Source organism: Monopterus albus, unplaced genomic scaffold (assembly GCF_001952655.1).
Source record: "Monopterus albus unplaced genomic scaffold, M_albus_1.0 scaffold64.1, whole genome shotgun sequence".
Classification (NCBI taxonomy): domain Eukaryota; kingdom Metazoa; phylum Chordata; class Actinopteri; order Synbranchiformes; family Synbranchidae; genus Monopterus; species Monopterus albus.
In genome coordinates this window covers 1,033,659-1,054,512 of record NW_018127944.1, presented here as the reverse complement: position 1 = coordinate 1,054,512, position 20,854 = coordinate 1,033,659, and the positions used below count along the sequence as shown (strand labels likewise).

Sequence of the window (20,854 nt, the reverse complement as noted above, 5' to 3'; positions counted from 1 at the left end):
TTCCCTCAGCAACGCCTGCCTAGTTGCCCCCGAGGGAGGCAGTTAAAACCCCATGTGCTGCGTTGGGCAACAGAGGGAAGCTGCTTGGGTCCCAGCTGCTGTGTGGATGTGAAGCAGTGGGCGCTCAGCAGAGCCACGCTGGTTAAATAAAGATAAAAGCCCCGTTGACAACTTTTCCTCCAAACAGATACAATCAATAGTCAGGAGGTGGCCCCTGCCAGCGCTCAGGACATGACTGACAAGCAATGCAGCAGGAGTTTGGTGGAGGGTGGGGCCAGGCATCTCACTTCATTCAAGTCAATTTGACTGTTTTTAGCCTGGAGTTACTAGATGAAAGAGAGAAGAGCTGTTAACAAATCTTGCAGCATGGCAACCTAAAAAAGAGCAAAGCTGTTTTGAAAAATATGCACTTTACAGCCAAAAAAACCCTTAGTTTACATTTTGACAGAGCTGCAGAATTAAAAAAAGTGCACTGTTGCTGTGAGAAATTCTTAACCCATATATCATCTGGGAGAAAACACTTCCCCTCCCTGCATCTTATTTTAGCTGCTCACTGGGTCCCTGCCAACAGTGCCTCTTAATGAAACGTAGAAAGTGTGTTCACTTTGTTCTGGAAGAGCAGCATTCAGACATGTTTTGTCTTTAATTTAGAATTTGAAAATACATTTTGGAGGAATGTAAGTAACGGCCTAATCTTTCATTATATTGGACAAGCTTAAGATGGGGTCTCATCGGTGTTGTAACAAGTTATTAAACCCACAAAGCTCTATGAAAAAATGATATAGTAATAAGTAATAAGTTTTAAGCCTGAGAAAAGTAACAGTGTTAAATCGCCACGTGTACTCTCTCAGCCTCTGTTAGCATCTGTTTCACAGCACCATGAGGGTGCTCTCCCCGTCCTGGACGTGCCACAGCCTCCTATGACTTTCCTGAAAATAAAAGGAAAGCATTGAAGTCCACACTTATGAACAGAGCACATAATCATTAGTATGTGCTGCACTGAAATCACGCTCACCTGCAGGACTCGCCCCGGTGCTTTGAGGCTCTGTGGAGATGTTATACTGTGCTATTAAAGAGGTTGGAAATTAGGAGCAAATGGAAAAAATAGTGTGATGTTCTGTGACTGATCGATTAAATGTTATTAATTACTGGCCTGCAGCTGTTTATGACCCACGTCTCTTTACCCAGCATTTCAGCCATATTTGATGTTTTCACGTGGTTCGCCACAGCATAAATTCGTGATCTTGCACAGTCATATTTCATATTTTTATGGAAAGGTTTTAACAGTCCTCCGGTGTGTTTCCTTCTTTAATTAACATGTCACCTAGCCTAGGTGACAGGACGATCTCTGTGCTGGTGGCTGCAGCTGAAGGTGCCCCCGACTGCTAAACAAGGGCAGACCAGAAGAGGGAAAGACAACATCTGCACCAGCACACTTCCCCACCCTTTGTCTTGTCTGTGATGGCACTCGACTAAAGCCCCCGCTGGGATGAAAGCCTTAAAGAACACTGGTGTTTTGTTGTGTTTTTATGTTGCTGAGAAATATTGCTGCCTTTACAAATACAAAGCAGTGTTGTCAGTGTGCAGATCTGAAGAGTGTCTCCTTGCTAGTGTTTAAAGCTGCGATAATGTCTACAAATTCTTAATCGCAGATTATTGTTTGTGTTGTGTCCACAGGTCTCTTGTGATCATCAGTACCCTGGATGGACAGATCTCAGCTCTAGATCCTCACAACCAGGGCAGGAAGCAGTGGGACCTTGATGTCGGCTCGGGGTGCCTGGTGTCCTCCAGCCTCAGCAAACCTGAGGTACACCAGTACCTTTGGTTTTTCTTGTGTATTTGTATTTATTGAACAGGCACAAATCTGGAAGAACATCAGTGGAACTGAAATCTAGATTTAGTGCCCTTTCTGTGTCTTCTAATGAATAACTAGTGGCATACTGTGAAGAGAAACTCGCAGGCCAACCACAGCCACCTAAACAGGCTAATCAGACACTGGTCAGCTGGTTGTTATTAACCAGTAGATGAATAAGTGCATTTTCAGTCTTGACATGTCAGTGGCAGGTTAAGACCCGTGCCACGCCAACCGATGGTCGGCCACTGTCAGGCTGTCAGTGAGCGTCTGTCGCCCTTGTCTTTGCAGTGTGTCCGGCACCGTTGGCACTAATCGGACCCTGTCTGCGGCTTTTTAGCCGATTCAGCACGTTGAATCATCAGCTGACCCCAGTGGTCAGAGAAACCACTCTGATTGGCTGTTCAGCTTAGTGAGTCAGTGCACAAGAAGTGAATGGTTCGGGAAAGCCAGATGAGTCTGTCGCTGTTTAGCCATGATTTCACCCATTTAGTGCAATTTCTTTCTTTGTTCTTCTACAAGCCAAAGACCAAGAGCAGAGAAGGCCGGTGCCTTTTACAACTCCTTATCACACACAAGTAGATAGAAACTGTGTGTGGTGAGCGAGAGCTGCTTTGTTTACAGTTTGTATATCTGTTTGTATTTTAAATGACAAACACAGACTAGTGCCACCTGCTGGTATGGACAGATATCTCATCTCACGCAGGAGCAGAATGTATGTGCTAGTTGGCCGTTGTCTGTAGTGTTTGCGGTGTGTTCATGTGCCACATTTTGGCCAAGACAAAGGCGATGTGAGGCGATGCAACAGTCAGCCCTCTTCGCCACTAGTTCGTGGTGCGTCTCTGCCCTGAGGCTGCAGTCTCGTCACTGTCTTTGCCTCAAAACAAACACTGTCCCTCCGGGCTCTCTCTCTGTAGACAGTAAGGCCAACAATTGAACTCGGTGCACTTTGAACACTGAACTAAGGATTGCTGTTGCTTACATGCATCTCATGAACATGCATACACAATGCACACCAGACATACTGTACACCCCCACATAAATCTTAGACTAGTTGTTTAGCCTGGAGGATTAGCCTCTTTGTTGACTGTAGTGGTTTACAAATACAAGCACAGCAAGACCCACGTCTGTACATGTGTACAGAGGCTTAAACCGCCCACACTGACATGCTGAAAGTGAAACGTAGCCCAGAGTGAGACCAAAGCTCTGCTCTTTGAGATGCGTGCTAGAGACATGTTCATGCTTTACTTTGATGTAGACTCGCTGTGTGTGAGCTTTGCCTCAGGGAAAAAGCCTCTAATACTAACAAGGGTCTGGGTGGCTCCTGAGATCAGTTTCATGTTAGTCTGCTGCTGCTAGTGTGGCTGTACGAGTGTAATGAACTCTCTGTCTCTGTCTTAGAAATACATCTCTGCTCTGTTAGTCTGCTATCATAATAAAAAAGCAATTTAGAGCCAGTTTGTGAAGTTTAATAGCCTTTGACAGGAAAGGTTTTTCCAGCTCAGTTAACAGTGAACTTCAGCCATTGTAATACTACTGTAGTAAGTAAGTAAGTATTATTCACTAGCAGAAATGTTAGTTGGACTCAGTCAGAAGTCAAAAACATTCTGTCTGTGTTTATTTAATGCTTCTTAGTCGCTCAGGGAACACTACATTGTTTTGCTGCCTATACAGCCGTTCAGTGTGTGAGACAGACACACGAAACGTCCTGTCATTCTCCAGTGTGCTCGTGTTGTGACAGAAGATGCTGACTGTGTGTCTGATTCGCTCTATCTGTGTGTTTTCACCTGTCAGCTTTATTTGACTGACAGAGCGGAACGACGAGAGACGCCTGTCAACTCTGCACCCACTGACTCGGTGTGACGTCACTTGCTATGATTCCCAGACTGTGAGCCTGTTTGTGTGTGTTGTTGATGCTCGTACACTTTGTGAGTTTAAATCCAGCCTTGCCCTCTCTGCTCTCAGTAACCTGGGATGCCTGTCTGCTGTGTTGGTGGTGGCGGTGGGCTGTCACTGGCTCTTGTTATCATCATCATCACCACCACTCACCGCCTCCTGAGCGCTCTGCAGTGGTTTCATTGGTGCTTGCTGGGTTCTTGAGACACCAGTCTGCTCAGTGATTAGAGGCCCAGAGCTCTGCCACTGTGCAATTGGCTGGCCTCGACACGCTGGGGAGAAACCTGTCAGTCACCTGCTCCATCCTGCTGAGTGTGTGTGTTTGTGAAATGAGTGACAGCAGAGCCACAAACAGCATTGTCTGCAGAAAAAGAAGCCATCGCTTCAAAAGGCCAGGAGCTGCTCCGGGGTGTTTGGAGGGTAGGGTGAAGGGTGTGCATGTGTGTCTGAAGTAGGGGGTGAGATTGAGGAAGTCGGTGCCAGTGTGGAGTGACTCATGCTGCCGGGGGGGGGGGGGGGGGGGGGGGGGGGCGGCCCAGCCACAACCACTTTCTTCTTCGAGGTGAGGTAATGCATCACACCAGAGGTGATGTCATCACACAACAGACAGCGCTCATGTGCACACTCCAGCAGACACACACTCGCATACCTCTCTGCTGGCATTCAGCATGTATGAATGAGCAATGAGAGAATTTGATTGATTACTATACAATGACTTAACAATTGATCGCCCCACTGTGACTAATGTGACAAGCAGTAATTCTTCTACATTGGCGAAGGAAATGAAAAAGACCAGACGGCGATATTTCTGGCAGAAAGTCGATCCTTCTTCTGGCTGCCCTGATTTTGTTTTGGTTGTTTTTCACATTTGTTTTGTTCAGACCACCAGCTTCACTCTCTCTCTTTCTCTCTCTCTGTCACTCGGTGTCTCTCACCCTCTCTCACACTGTCTGCTGCTCTTAAGTGGAGCAGCAGCCTTGTGGGCCAATAGTGGCACATTAGTGGCGGGTGGGAGCTGATGCTGTTTGTCAGGGTAGCTGGAGCGTCGGCAGCAACACAAACACACGCCACCGTAACCGCTCTCACTGAATACTTATCAGTTAATAAAACAAATAAATAATTATCATATCTCAAAATGGATGAATTGCTACGTCAACACATTCAGAAAAGAGAAGACCATAAGACTTGAATGAAAAGGCACTTAAAACAAGAAGAGGCCAGTAAAATTCATGTCAAAACAGACATAAGGAGAAGGAAAATGTCCATGTTTAATCATTTAGAATGTTCTTTATGTCTTAAAGATGGTATAATTTATATTTTATTAATCTGTTCAAGCTCAAAATGTTGTTCTTTCTTGTATTCAAGATGTAAGAAAGTCTACAAGAAACAAAACACGGTAACCCTGCAAAAAGAAAAACTATCAGCAAAGACATGACTTGCATATAATCAAGAAAAGGCTTCTATAACTTCGAAAAATAACTTAATTTTCCAAAATAACCACGTTCCAAATGTCAGAGCAACAGTTTTCCATTTTAATAAAAGACATTTCTTACTTGCAGAAATGTTGCTAAAATTAAATAGGTAAATTTACTGAGCAGACACATCAGAGAAAGAAACAACACGTAGCCGAGATGATGTTCTGCATGTCTGTTGCCATAAGTCATAACATTTGTAACACTGCCAGAGGAATAGTAGTCGTTTCCTCTCATCTAAACCACACTTCAAACAAAGAGCTTAGCATTAGATTCAGATTTAGGCAGTAGGAACATAACGTTGATTAAAAATTATTGCATATTCGATGTAGAGCTGATCTGGAGTCAAGTGCAAACATAAATCAGTCTAGTTGATTTATTATCTACATTTTTTGTTCATCCAAGTCTGAACATCTCACTGAATAATATTACAGAAGGTAAAAGAGGCTTTTATTTTGAAAAAGAGGCATCGTATTAGTAACAAAGTCCTTTAACTGTAAATAATTCGAGAATTCATGTCCATCTCTTTTAGTTTTCCTTGATAACCGACAGAACACTTTGTGATTTAACAGCTATTATTCATCCAACTTGCCACGACAACCTCTGAGGACTCACCAAAACTATACTCTGCTGAAATATAGTTGTTTTTACTTAGTCACAACAGAGAACTTGTTAATTATTTAACACAGATTCCTGCCAGTTCTTAAAGACGTTATGACGGTGATGATGAAGGTAAGATGCTGACGTGAGGAGAGGGAGTTTGAATAGTTTGGCCTGTTTTCTTTTGAAAACTCACAGTTGTCATCTTAAAGAGTCCATGTTTTCTGTAAATCTGAAATTGGTAACTCGCCACCTGTTCAAACTGCAGCAAAAGCTGTTGAATTATTGAGCCTTCATGTAGCATCAAATCAGAGTATTATCAGATGATGACATTATAAACTTAGAAAGCTTTTGCATGGTCATAGAACAAGTTCTACATTTCATGGCAATATATACGAATGAATGCTGCATAAATAGTGCAAACTCTATGTACTGTACGTCTGAATATGGACAAGAAGAGCAGCTGATTGAAGAGATCTAAGATGAGTGGACTTAGGACCTTGGGTCGGATCAGAGACCTGGATTAAAGCATCAGGAGCAGGATGACTCATCCACAGCTCTGAGAAGTTCGTCTCTGCTATAAACCTCTTTGCACCCCATGGTGTGATGTGGTGGTCAGATTGTTAACCCCTCCTCCTTTCATTTGCTAAATTTATCCTCAAACACTGCACCCCCACCCCCAAACGAAAGATGACATCACCTTTGCTCCTGCTGCTGCTCTGTAGTAAATCATTCTGCTAGGCATTGCTCCGTCCTGGCATTTTTAAAATCCACCACAACGGTACTGTTCTGTCCTTTTAGAGTCCATTTCCAAATCAGGAGTGACTGACAGATCGTAGGTTTGACCCCAGCAGCACCTGATGGGTGGGAAGTGTCCATCAACTAGATAAGGACTCCTTAGCTGGTCCAGCACTGCTGTTATGTCACTGAACACGTTGTTGAAGAGGGTGAGTCACAACTTGGACATCCAGAGAAAGTGATTTTTGATGACAGGCTTTGTATAACGATGACTGAAGTGGCTGAAGACAACAGTGGTCCTTACCCCCCCACCCCAGATGAGCTAAACCTATGCAAGTTAAATCAGGATTGGGCTCAGGTTTTTGCGATGATGTCATCCTTACTGCCACCCTACATGGTTGCATATTTTTATAAAGGTCCAGGTTAATTACTTAGGCTCTTAGTTGTGTAATGGTCTCTAGCCTGTGCATTGAGTCCAAGAGTGTGGGGGCTAAAGCTGCTGCTGTGTGTGTGTGTGTGTGTGTGTGTGGGGGCAAGTGTTTTTGTGTTTGGACCATTGTCTGAGCTGAAAAGTCCTTTTTATCTCAGACAAACTGAGCATGATATTCTGGGAGGGGTCGTATGTTAAAAGCTATGCATCAGACAGAAGTCATCAAGTTCAGAATCATCATTTTGTCAGAAAGACTGTTGTTCAGATATTTGTCTTAGTGACACTAATAACACTATAATGTTATCGTAATGATATGATGTAATTTATGCAGCAGTGACAACAGTCCTGGGTCTGTGTGTCGGGGGCTTGTTGACACAAAGTTTCCCTGCTAGTTTGCACCTCTAGGCTGCACATACACTACAAATGGAAAAGGCAGCAGACCAAACAAAGCCACCTGTGATCCAACATCAGTTAAAAGAGTACGAAGTTAACTGAAATCAGCTAACATGAAGGTAATATGCTGGAAATTCCAACTTCACTTGACAGAGCAGTGGTTGTTGTGATCAGTTAGCGAGGTAACCACAAACCTTCTGTGTACTTTCACACTTACGTATTTACTGTGAGCAGAACGTTTCATAAGGTTCACTTTGACGGTTTGTAATTTAAAAAAAATTCCATTTACGCATTGTTTAAAAATTCATCATTTCAAAAGCAAAACAAAACAGCATAACTTGTACAAGTGCACTTTGTCTTGACTTAATACTGTATACTACACGCCACAGTGTGTCTACAGTCACCTACAGTTGCAGTACATGAACATACCTCTGCAGTGGAATAAGAAAGACACAACCAGTCTCTAGTACGGTTCGACCAGTCTGTCACACACAGACATGGTGCCATTGGACCGTCCGTAGGTGGTCACGCCAGTGCATTTCCCATAGTGACATACTGAGTGAAGTTAGAAAAAGAACCAACCAGGCTGTTTTCTGCAGGTATTTGGCAATAAGATGGTCATCCCTTCACTGGACGGTGCCTTGTTCCAGTGGAACCGGGACAGAGAGAGTATGGAAGCAGTGCCTTTCAGTGTGGAGTCCCTCCTGGAGTCGTCCTACCGCATCGGAGAGAACACCGTCCTGGTCGGGGGCAAGTCCCTGACTACTTATGGCCTGGGGGCATACAGTGGGAAGGTCAGCGGAGCTGTTTTAATTAAAATATGACAGTATGTTCATACATTTAATTAATGAAATTATATTTTCTGTTTTCCCTGGAGAGTAAATCTGATCACCCACACCAAGTGTTTTTTGAAAGAAGTTAACAAGACATAAACTACACTAACAAACAGAATAATGATCTTTGTTGTTTGCCTCAGATTCGGTACATCTGCTCTGCGGTGGGCTGCAGCCGCTGGGGGGATGACGAGATAGAGACCGAAGACGTGCTCCTGCTGCAGAGGACCCAGAAGACTGTGCGAGCCATCATGCCCCGATCGGGGATGGAGAAGTGAGTGTTATTCAATCAGTCAATCCACCCGTCATTATCAGTCGGCCAGGCAGTCATCTTGAGTGAAGCAGATACTGGACCCTGTGTGGTGTTTCAGAAAGGGTCACAGTCACCTGACTGACTTTCTGTCAGTGGTTTTAAATAGTGGTTTTAATCTCTTCAGCCACTAGGTATTAAATGTTAATGCCTCTTTTTAACCTGCTGGCTGTACCACACTGACCACTCTGACAGTTTTTAATTAAATAGATTTGATCTACTTTTTCATATGTTGCATAGAGACTTGCTCCCTGATGAAGAGGTTTCATAAGCTCTTCATTCTGTTTGTCAGCATCCTGAGCAGGCAGGGTAAATCTGTAGTTGTATTATGCAGGCCCATGTTAAATAAATATGGTTTTATTTCCATTTGGACTCAGCAGCTTTAAGATGCAGAGAGTATATCTTTAGGTCGACCCTTAGTTGTGATAATCTGTTGCAAAATGAGAGATTAAGTAGCTTTTTCAGTCATGGTTGTCTGTTCTGTTACAAGGTGGAATTTCAGTGTTGGGAACTTTGAGTTGAAACTTGTTCCGGAGTTGCAGTCTGGAATAAACTTCCTGGAGGGGGACGTGGTAAATGGTGACACGTGGAGTCAACGGGTCATCACCGATGATCCGGAGGAGAGAGAGCAGACAGAGAACCAGCAAAGCCAGAGCCAGAATCTGGACCTTGTTATCAAGGTGTCTGTTCCTGATTGGAAGGTCATGGCTTTCAGCACGGAGCCTGACGGACAGCTGGTCTGGGAGCGTCAGGTGAGATGTTAGAAACAGTGATGTCGTGGTGTTTCCTCTGAGCTTGTTCTCTCGGTGCTTCATGACCCTCCCTGTGTTGTGTAGTTCTGCACACCCATCGCCTCAGCCTGGCTGGTGGGCGGGGGTAAAGTCACACCAATCAGCCTGTTCGATGACACTGCCTACAGCAGCCAGTCAAAAGCTGATGAGGATGATGACGAGGAAGATCCGGAGAAGGCCAGAAGAGCTGCTGAGTCGAGTGTGTACCTGGGTAAGTTCATACATATGCATAGGTCCAAAGCACAGCACTAGATTTAATAGTACTCCACACACACAACTGTAGAAGGTTTATGTCCTGGTTTTTTTACTTCGCTTATCAGGGATGTTCCAGGGTCAGCTCTACCTCCAGTCCTCAGTGAGGATCAGTGAAAAGTTCCCCTCCAAAGCTATTGGCTCAGAGAAGGATATTATTCCACTCCCTACAGTCAAATGGAAGCCTCTAATCCGTAAGCCAGCACCATTAAGTGCTACAGTATGTCTAAGCTTTGTAAAGATACGTCAAGCCGAGGCACAGTGACCCAAGACTGGCCTCATCATTGTAGCTTTAAATAGAGTGAAACTGTGTTCCAACAAATATTCAGTTGTTTGCACCTTGTGTTACACCGTGGTCCTTTTCTTCATTTTAATATCTGGCTATCCAGAGATTGGTATTAGATGTTAAGCCCTCTTTCTGCTGGAATCAGAGAACGTATTCATCTTGTACTCGACACAGATTCCCCTTCTCGGACGCCTGCCCTGGTCGGCTCAGATGAATTTGACAAGTGTCTAAATAATGATAAGTTTTCCCACGATGAGTACAGCAACGGAGCCCTGTCCATCCTTCAGTATCCCTATGGTAAGAACCTGCTGCCTTTGACTGTCAGACACCAACGAATACAGTTTTATATAGAGTACAGTATATGCTCTACAGGCACTTAGGTTGTATAGAAGGAGAAGGCACCGTACTGACTCATCTTCCCTTCTCCTCGCTCTAGACAACGGTTACTACTTCCCCTACAGCAAGCGTTACCGGGAGAAACGTGAGAGTGCCGTGAGCCTGATAAAGGGAAATGGGGTGGGGCCTGATAGTCGCAGGAGAAAGGACCCCGTGCTGCTGCTGCCCTGGTGGAAGGAGATCCTTGGCACCATCGTCTTCTGCATCGCAGCCACCACCTACATTGTCCGCAAGTTCTTCCACCCTTCTGCCCCTGTAGCCTGTGTGAGGGTAAGAGCACTGACATGACCTGGTATTGACTGCCGGTGGTCGTGTCCTCATAAGGAAAGAGTTCCTAAAAATATGTTACTGAACTAACTTCATTGTCACGTTCATGTCTTTTTAATTTGACTGTGTTCAAATGAGAGATGCACTCTGTAAATTTTTAAAGCTAAATATAAATAGAAGAAATCTCTTGTCTGAGAAGAAGTTTATCGCCCTCTGTTTCTGTTTCCTGTGGCTGAGAGACTTTGTTCAGGTGTAGCTTAGAAAAAAATCCCCAACACACCACAGAAAGTAAACTTGTTTTTTTAAAATGAAAAAACTGTTTCCTCACTGTGTGTTTGTTTTGTTCCTTCTGTCCCTCAAAGCAACGGAAGGAGTCAGAAACACAGTGCCAGACAGACAGCAAGTTTGACCTTGAGGTTATGGAAACCAAAGAGCCGGTTGCCATGGAGACCCGTTCAAGTGAATATGTGTCCAGGTAGATCATTAACACACTGTGAAGCCTGTTCCATGTAAATGATTTTGCCATGACTCAGGAGAACTTAATGTGTTTGCGATTGTTATCCTCACACTTGGAAGTCACATGTGAGTCTCACGCTTTTAAGGTGTAGCTAGAGATTTCTGCACTGTTACCATGGTGACCACTGGTCTGCCAGCCTGCCTTGATGTGACAAGGCAGAGATGGAAGATAGTAGAGAATGATTGGATAACTCAGCGGTTTGCCACCCAGTGAAAATGACCTTGGACTGTGCGCACCCCACCCAAGCCAGCAGCATCTGCCGCAGGGTCAGGGGGTCACTTTACATCCATGTCAGCACATTGACAGAAGTTATTTCTTTGTTATGCTGGGCATCCCAAATATGATCAGTAGCCATAATTTGGGCCACAATTAACCTCCTGTGTTCTGACCAATGGAGTTTGCATGGTTACATTTGTGAGCTCTGCCTGTACAAACACAAGCATGAATCTGATTAAACTGATTAAACTTGTCCCTTTCCTGTAAAACTGCTGCTGCACTCTATGCAAACTGCTGTTGCAGAGGAATGTTTTTTAAATAAAACTGGTGGCTGCTGCAGCAGCTGCAGTAGGCATGAGTCAGGATCATTAGGAGGGAGATAGAGATCAGGAAACGAGGCCTGAACCACATGTGCCCACACATTTCCTAATAAGACAGCCTTCAGTCCCCTGAGGACCCTGAGCGAGGATGTTTTAACAGGGTGTAGAAGAGCTAGTGTTGTCTGATTCAGCAGAAAGATGAATGATTTTATTTCTTTCCTGCATAAGTGAACAGAGAACTCCCTAATGATGGTTTGTCAAACTGCACAAGGTGAAAAAACTGTCTGATATATCTGATAATAGAGCTATATTGGCTAAAAATTATTTCATGTAACAGATGAATATTGCATTACGTAACTTTAAAACAGGCTGTTAATCTCACAGTCTCACCAGAGAAATCTTGGATTACACAAGATTAAATTCTTTACTGATTTATTTTCCTTCTGTTTATTTGCCTAAATATTTCGTTGCTCTTTTTCAGCATGTAACTTCAAAGCACAGTTTGTCTTAGCGACAAACTGAGCCACATTATTAATGTGAATTCATGACAGTGTTTAGCCGTAGCTTGGTTACCTGCCACCTCAGCAGCCAGCCGTGACAGGGATTTAGCTGGTGGTAATTCCTTCTCTGGTAATCACCATATATGATTACCACTTCTGAAGCCTCCTTGACCACAGTGGATTGTTGTATCCCTGGTCTTTGAAACAGAAACAGGGATGTAGGCGATGGCACACTGGTCGCACACAGCTCCTTTCCAACACTGTGAACAGTCATTCTTCCTTGTATAATGACCAAAGTGTCTTCTCCCCAGGTATCTGACTGACTTTGAGCCAGTGCAGTGCCTTGGCCGCGGGGGCTTTGGTGTTGTGTTTGAAGCCCGCAACAAAGTGGACGACTGCAACTACGCCATCAAAAGAATCCGCCTGCCCAACAGGTAGCGCCTCTCACTGGTCACCGGCTTCTTTGCTGGAGACTATTAGCGATTCCTTCATCTCTGTTAAGCTGTTAAGATGAGTTGTGTAAACGGCAGCCTCCATATCTAAACACAGAAGCCCACGGAGGATCAGCTGACACTTTGGTGCAAATATTAGTCATGCATGGGAATTTAGTGTTAGCACAGTAGCTTTGCATGTATTTTCATTTCAGCCCTGCTGCTAAGTAGTGTCACACAGTGCATACGAACACAGTCTGTTAATTGGTTTTATGTCCAGGATTTTTGTTGAAGTGATAAATAAGCTCTTGGTGAATCAAAGCGGTTTCATTTTACATTATTATGATTAGCTAGTGTAATGGAACAGATGATGTGTTTTGTCTTCGAACAGTTATAACAGGTTGCTTTCAGTCGGCAATTAATCAAATGACTAGAAACACAAAACTATACATCTAACAGACAAGTCTTATTACAGGCATCACGTCACATCATGTCCATAAAGCACACACTTGGAGCAGCACAAGCTCAGCATGGGACCACTGAAATGGCTGACTAGTTCACTCTTTAGATGTGTGTTGACACTGGGCAGGAGGACATGAGTGTATCCTGCTACAGCGATGTGCGTCAGTTTGTTGCGTGTGTGTGGGTTTGCTTTGAAAATAACGGATGCTGGCATTTTGATACGTGTCACATGCTGCTAGTGGGCATTGCCCTTAAGGATCTAGGACCCCCAACAGCTGAAAATTAACTGTCAAACTTGCCGTGAAGGTGAATGAAACTCAAAAGCTCACTTTTTTCCATCATTCAGGGAGCTGGCCCGTGAGAAGGTCATGCGAGAGGTGAAGGCCCTGGCCAAGCTGGAGCACCCGGGGATCATCCGCTACTTCAATGCCTGGCAGGAGAGCCCCCCTGAGGGCTGGCAGGAGGAGATGGACAAGAGGTGGCTGAAAGATGCCAGGTGAGCCTGGGCTTTTAGACCTGTTATCATGTACATCTCAGCAGGTTGAGCATAGCACTAAGTCTGCCAGGGGTCTGTTTCCCTGTGATGGCGTCCATGCAAAGAAATGTGACTCTCTACTTGGAAAAAATAATGACGTCTCTGACAGTTATTACACCACACTTCACTCACTGATTAAGACAGATGTTTAAAATGCCTGAGATGAGAGATTAAACTGCTGCAAGTATGAAAGTCTGGTGTGTATACTCACTTTTTTTAGTTTTGCTTGGGCAGATTAGCATTAAAGGTAGCACCAGATAACCATGACTGTGAGGCTTAAAATGCCTCTTGGTGCAAAGTCAGTAATGTAATATGCTTGTGTTTGTGCCAAAGAAGACAAAATGCACAGTAAGCGTGACTGCACTGTGAATTGACTCATCTTGTTATTTTTGCTTGTTGCTCACTTTTAATATTTTAAGTATTTTGTAAACTGTTTTGCCATAATTGTACTGGACATTTGCTCCAGTAGCTTGAATAATCCCATGTAATATTGAAGGTTATTTAATTGAAGCCCTTTGTCTCTCTCAGTGCGACTGACTGGCCAGTGAGCTTCCTCGACCACATGGAGGCGCTGTCAGTTAAAGTGCCGGTGTCCAGCTCCTCCTCACCTGTCTGTGGGCCAGTGCGAGACATTCTGGAGTCCTCTGTTGATGCACGCGGCCAGCTTTCCAGCAGCGCCGGCAGTGCTGGAGGCTTTGGTGCTGATGATGGAGACCTGTCCTTCCACCCACTTCTGGGTCATGACAGTCTGATGTCTGAAAGGGACAGCCAAGCTGACCCTGACGCCTCAGACACCCCCCACTCCTTCGAGCTGTGCCCCCCACGCGGCCCCAGTGACTGCACCTCCTCTTCCTTCGACATCGTGTTCGAGGACTCTGGCTGTGACGGAGATGCTGATGCAGACACAGACTCTGGTGCGACCAGTCCCGGCACGGTGACTGAGAAGAACAGCTCATCTTCCTCTCACACCAGACAACAGCAGTCTGTCCCGGCCTCTTCTTCTCCGCCCCGGCCAACCTCACTTGCCATAGCTCTCCCCACAACTCCTCCAACCCAGCGAGTCCAGCCTTCTCCCAAGGTCAGTCATTCACTCACAGTTGTTATTAAAGGCCTCACAATGCTGGGGTCTGTTTTGGGATAATTATTTATTATTAATATCAGCTTTCTGTCAACTTTTCCTGTCTCTTATAATTGATATGAAAGAAATAAAAAGCCACAATTATGCAGTGTTTTGAATGATTAAATATTTATTCTTGAGACCTACCTTTCTTTCTGTTTTTCTTCTTTTGAGTGTCAAATGGAAAACCTTATGATTTCCACCTGTCTTCTCCCTATCTCCAGGTGTACCTGTACATCCAGATGCAACTCTGTAGGAAGGAGAACCTGAAGGACTGGATGGCTCAGCGCTTCCTCCCAGAGCACAGGGAGCATAACCAGTGTCTGGATATCTTCCTCCAGATCGCAGAGGCTGTCGATTTCCTGCATAGCAAGGGGCTCATGCACAGGGACTTAAAGGTGAACATACACACTGTCCACTGTAATGCAAAGCACAAGAAAAACAATTACGATACCACTTATGTACCTGCTTATACAAGGGAACATTGGCTTTGAGCTGCTAACTTCATAGCTGCATTATAAAGCTGCAATATTGGATAAAACAGAAAAAATTCAGTTGTTGCCCCAAAATAAGTTTTGGTTTCTTTTATTTCCCCTTTTAAGAAATCTATAGGTGCACAGGACGTGAGAACTTCAAAGCTAAATGTGAAATACAGAGTGAGTGCCAGGTCTTAAGATAAATTCAACCTGTCATCATCTGTCCTCTAGCCCTCCAACATCTTCTTCACCATGGACGATGTGGTGAAGGTGGGAGACTTCGGCCTGGTGACGGCCATGGACCAGGAGGAGGACGACGATGAGCCAAGTGCCCTGACGCCCGCACCACTCCTGACTCGTCACACGGGCCAGGTTGGCACCAAACTCTACATGAGCCCAGAGCAGGTGAGGAAACACATGGACCAGTTATAATGCAGGATAGACATTACAGGAGTCAGTTGAATTAATTTTGATTTCCATTCAAACCTGCACTGAAACACTGATCTGTAATTCTTATGTATCAGGCAGATGGATCTCTTGCCTTCCAGATAATGATCTAATATTGATTCCATCCTTTCCTTTCTGTCCTGGCAGCTCTCTGGAAACTCATACTCTCATAAAGTGGACATTTACTCTCTGGGTCTGATCCTATTTGAGCTGCTCTATCCTTTCAGGACCCAGATGGAGAGAGTGAGGGTGAGTCAGCAAACACATGGGCACATAAACATTTGAGCTTCTCTCTCTTTCCTTTATTTCCCCAATATGCTGTTTTCTATGTAGGATAGATTAAACACTAGAAAGAGTTGACCGGTTTGTTTTGAGAATTAATGCATATTGTCAGCAATAGCTGGCCAACCAGAAATATTAAAAAGCCAGAGGCAATCAAATATTTCAGATCATTTCCAAATCTGACTGCCATCCCTAATGTACAGTTAGTTAAAACTAATATTTTATGATCTCACTGTTGCCCTCAGTAAGAGTCTCCAGTGCTGCTGTTTGTTTAAGCTGGTGAAGAGAGAAGCTCTTTATTGTAGGCAGTTTATTTTTCTACCCATTTCATTGTTCGGTTAATTATTCTAATTTGAAATGAAATGAAAACTGTATTGGGGAAAGTGTAATGCATAATCACTGCTGTCACTTGAATATTGTCAGATTAAATAATAGGTTTTCTTTGCCCCTGTGTGATCGACCAGGGCGTCTTTGTCTGTGTAACAAAGGGCCTCATTAGCCAGTAGCTCGGCTCCCCTCACAGGTGTTTACATCCTTTCTTCCAGACACTGACAGAGGTGAGAGGGCTGCGCTTCCCAGAGGTTTTCTCCAAAAACAACGTTCAGGAGGTGAGTGACCCTCTGCTGCCACCTAGTGGCACAAACTGTGCCTAAACATAGACAAGAAAACGTGTGCACTGAGAACAAGCCAGAGGATATGAGTGAACTGGGACACATCCAGATTTGTGAGAGAGTGATCTCATACTGTAGTCTGTCATCAATAAAGTCCACTAGGTGAGTCAGTCCAATAAGGAGGTAGCTTTCAAACCAACAGAATACAAGGTTAAATATAATATCTGAGACTGTTGTATCAACATGGTTTGTATCCATATCCTCATTAGAATCAAATGACCCATATGTTCAAATTAAATAAAATATAGAATTTAAAGAATACTCCAACACTGGAAATCCCCTCACCTTGTTATTTCAGTACCGTGATTTCCGGACTATAAGCTGCACCCACTAAATGCAAAACATGTTGTACATAGCTGCAGGTGTCCACATTGTAACATGAGATATTTCGACAGCCAGATCAGTCGCCTGTAACTTGAAGCAGCATCATATGCATTTCGTCATGTGTTGTCCATGATGAGGGTGTCTGCATGAAGCGACAAAAGTAGCGGCTTATAGTCCAGAAAGTACGGTATCCTATTTCCTTAGCTGTGTGCTGTTCTGTGCCTCCTATGTGTAGCATATCTGTGTGTGTGCTAATAAATTCTTCTATTATAAGAGCTGGGTATGTAATTCCCTTTAGAGTTTAGACTAACACTGGTCCTGCTGTGTTGCATGAGTTTGAAGTAAAGCAGATCTGATAATGTTAGTGGCTTTACTGTAGAATGACAGACTACTGTGTTTTTTTTCTCTGTGCATAGCTGAGTATGGTGCGCAGCATGCTGTCACTGAGCCCCAATGAGCGTCCTGAGGCAGTCGAGATCACAGGGATTCCCCTCTTCCAGGAGTTGGAGCTGCCTTGTCGACTGGCCGTGAGGCAACGCTCCCGCACATACAGCTCCTCCTCTATGGGCCGCCCCTCACGCCAGACGTCCACCTCCTGAAGATCCCATGACACAATATGTTACCGTTTCCCTGTCATCCCCATGCTGGTCTGCCACCCAAAAGAAACACTTCGGCCCCTGCCATCACACACTGCCTCACACTGAATCACTTGGCATGCCAGGTACGACAAATGTGCAGGAATTAGTCTCTGTGGTGTGAAAACAGTGGGACCACTTCCTGCACAGTTGCTCTCCATGCCAAATAGACATTCCGTTACATATTCGCACACTATTATGCTGCCCAAGTTCCCAATTACAATCACACGCACAGTGAAAGGATATTTTAAAAGTGACAGCCGTTCTGTAATGTTCACGACCAGACTTGGCTCAAGTGGCACTTGTAAATAATTCTTAGTGGTTATTTTAAGTGGCTCTGAGCACCAGATGGGCAGCATTTGTTGCGGCCAGCCAGCTCAGTGCAGACTCAGCTATTATCCACAGCCAGTTGTACCTAATTGATTTTGAAATGTTCATCTGTGATTGTCTTAAACAGCTGGAGTCCTGACTCTGACTGGTACTGTGAGACGGTTGACAGCTCAGAACTATTTGAGGTGTGATTCGATCCTGCTCTGGCCACAACACGCTGCTTGCTCCCAACATTCAGCCAGTGTTCACTCACCCACAATGCACCTCAGGTATCAAATCCAAGAGGACACTCCAAAGAGGCCTTTGATGCTTGATCATCCTATCTACTAGTGACCAGTACTAATCACTGGTACGAGCACTAACCGGTGTCCTAACACCCAATATGCCTGATTTGGGAGACCAAAAAAAAAGAACATCTTTTTTTCCTATGTGTTTTTTAATGGGAAAAGTTGCTGTATTGCGTAGAGAAGAATTTATGAATCTACTTCATCAGATATGATTTGCCTTTAGAAAGGGGCCAGCAGCCCCCTCTGGATGGATGCAGAGCCTCCGGCTCATGTCGTTGCATGTACCTGATAAAGAAGTGAAGGGTGAGTGGGAATTAGTTGTCTTAAAGCCAGTACTTGGATGCAGTTTTTCTGTGTGTAAATTTACAAAATGACTCTGAGGTGCTTAGTCATTCACCAACACCTCATCTTTGCTCTTTGTACATAATTTAAGGGAGAAACCGGTTTATATCTTTTTTTCTTTATTGATGCACAAGATAAATTTGATTAACCCTGTATATATTGTAATGCACCATTGCTTGTAAATGAATTTTTCCTTGGACAACTGTAAGATAGTGTCATATACTGTGGGAGAGGGAACAAGGAGGAGACGATCTCTGCTATTAACTGTTATCGAATATTACAGTGTGACCTCCAGAGACAGATGACGGTGGTCACCTCTTTATAGCTGTTTGAAATGATTCTCAGTGTTTGTTTTCACATATGTGGGGTACCGAGTGGAGGGGTTTGCCTTGCTTTAGCACCCAAGGAGAACCAGAGTGCCATTTGAAAGTCAGTTGAGTGTACGTTTCTTTAGCTCATAACTCACTGCACATTTTTTGCAATTGTGCTACTGTGCTCCAACCCCTCCAGCTGGTTTTCCCAGTGAAGCACTCGATACTGAGGTCTGCAGCTCTCCCAAGGTGCAGGACCATAGCATTTAGTGAAGAAGGCGATGCTGTTTTATCCCCTCTAGGTTGCCTACTGAGGACCTGGACCTGATACTGCAGTGGTCACCAACTGGTGGACTCCAGTCCAGATCTGGACCCAGAGAGGTTTCTGTCTGGACTGAAGTGTTTCACAGTAAAATAATAATAAGTCTTATTTTGATGAGAATTTTTTTTTTAACAGCCACAGAGTGGGCCAGCTCAGCAGAGCTGTGCATGTCCTTCAGTTGCTGCTTGGGTGTGAGCAGTCAGTACGAGCGGGTCTGCAGCGACTGGGAGAAACCAACCAACTCAGAAATGTTAGTGTTAACAAAGACTTTATTATATTTATTTTCTGCAGACTTAGCCAGGTTAGCATCTTGCTCTGAGTCTGCCCCATCAACTGTAGAAGTATATACATGAATACATGTATACAGGGGCAGCACGGCGGCGCGGTGGTTAGCGCTGTTGCCTCAAAGTGAAAAGGTTCCAAGTTTGCGGCCTTTCTGTGGGAAGTTTGCATGTTCTCCCCGTGCTTGCGTGGGTTCTCTCCGGGTGCTCCAGAGATGCAGCTTCGGTCGATTGGTGATTCTAATATATTCACTTCATGTGACATATATATGGGATGCTTGTCAGATCCTCTAATTAGTAATGAGTGACTGGACCTCCTGGAATTTTAGTTGGTGACCACTGTGATACTGGTAATGTGATCCACAATAAGCCTTGTTTTATGTACATACGAAGTGCTGGGAGAGTCACACGGCCTGTCTGTAATTACACACACTCAAACTGCTATCTGTAATGTGCTTTCAATGATTGTACTTTTCTAAGAATGTTCTCTCTCTCTCTCTCTCTTTGTTTTAATAAGGGCAGTTTTTAAATTATTCTGCAGGGTTTTTAATTAATGTATAATCTCGACCATGTGTCTGATGCAGGAAGTCAAACTGATCATTCAACCATCCACTCATCCCACAGAAGGAGTCGTTCTTGTTAAATGATCATTTCTCTCTTCAGAGTTTAAAATGGACTGTACTCCCACTGTGATAAAGGAGGCTTGTGGAGAGGTTGGTTCCATTATGACAAAAAATAACAGCATGGAGGTATTGTTACTTATGGTCTTCACTGACAAAAACAGACTGGACAGAACTTTTGTAGAATTTAATAATTAATCCAAGGAAGATCCATCTTTCCCACAAAATTATCTTAAATGATTTGTCCTTAATTTGATTGAAATCAGTTCATGGATGAATTGTGAAATGAAGACTTGTATGTGAACAGTTTACAATAAGCAAGAAGGAAACTGCCACAACATGAAGTAGAAAACAGTTTGTCATCCAAGACCATTAAACTGAAAACAGCATTATTGACAATAGTGTATTATCACAGGTTCTACACGTTTTTCTTTTTTCACCCAAACCAAGAAAATGTGATTATACATTAGGTTTTTCATGCTTTGTTGGATTGTTTATTCGCCTTCCACTAATGCTGTAGTTAAACTGAAAAATCACATCACTCATCTCAGTCTCTGATCCCTGTATCTGGACATGTAGTTGCGTGTTCTTGTGCACAAACCCCATTCTGTCCATGTTGAATTGTAAATATGTTTATTTGCTTTATTTATGTTTTGAGGCCGTGATCAATCCTTTTTGGGTTGGTGTTATTATAAATGTGCTTCATGCCATGAGCGCATTGGAATATGATGACTTCTTACAAGTCTAAATTTAATAAACTGTTCTATACCATTTGTACAGTTTTGTGTCCTTGCTGTGTAGTTTCTGGGTTGGTTTTGGGCTGCTGGGTCTTTTGGAAATTGTTAGGCAAACAGCCACCAAAGAGTTAAAACAACAAACAAACTAACTAATGCTTCAGTTAAACAATTTTTA

General features: G+C 43.9%; 1 protein-coding gene across 1 annotated transcript in view; it reads left to right on the top strand.

Moving 5' to 3' along the window:
* eif2ak3 (eukaryotic translation initiation factor 2-alpha kinase 3) overlaps positions 1 to 20,713 on the top strand; it is a 28,454-nt gene extending 7,741 nt beyond the window's left edge. Inside the window, exons 2-18 of the mRNA XM_020604189.1 lie at positions 1,678 to 1,807; positions 7,981 to 8,175; positions 8,358 to 8,488; positions 9,015 to 9,276; positions 9,361 to 9,526; positions 9,636 to 9,761; positions 10,028 to 10,150; positions 10,290 to 10,519; positions 10,879 to 10,991; positions 12,381 to 12,503; positions 13,309 to 13,458; positions 14,026 to 14,575; positions 14,839 to 15,012; positions 15,322 to 15,495; positions 15,685 to 15,786; positions 16,365 to 16,427; positions 17,231 to 20,713. Of these exons, the coding sequence (XP_020459845.1) occupies positions 1,678 to 1,807; positions 7,981 to 8,175; positions 8,358 to 8,488; positions 9,015 to 9,276; positions 9,361 to 9,526; positions 9,636 to 9,761; positions 10,028 to 10,150; positions 10,290 to 10,519; positions 10,879 to 10,991; positions 12,381 to 12,503; positions 13,309 to 13,458; positions 14,026 to 14,575; positions 14,839 to 15,012; positions 15,322 to 15,495; positions 15,685 to 15,786; positions 16,365 to 16,427; positions 17,231 to 17,413 (2,995 nt within the window). The 3' untranslated portion in view covers positions 17,414 to 20,713. The remainder of the gene's footprint in view (positions 1 to 1,677; positions 1,808 to 7,980; positions 8,176 to 8,357; positions 8,489 to 9,014; positions 9,277 to 9,360; positions 9,527 to 9,635; positions 9,762 to 10,027; positions 10,151 to 10,289; positions 10,520 to 10,878; positions 10,992 to 12,380; positions 12,504 to 13,308; positions 13,459 to 14,025; positions 14,576 to 14,838; positions 15,013 to 15,321; positions 15,496 to 15,684; positions 15,787 to 16,364; positions 16,428 to 17,230) is intronic.
* Positions 20,714 to 20,854: the final 141 nt, after the last annotated feature.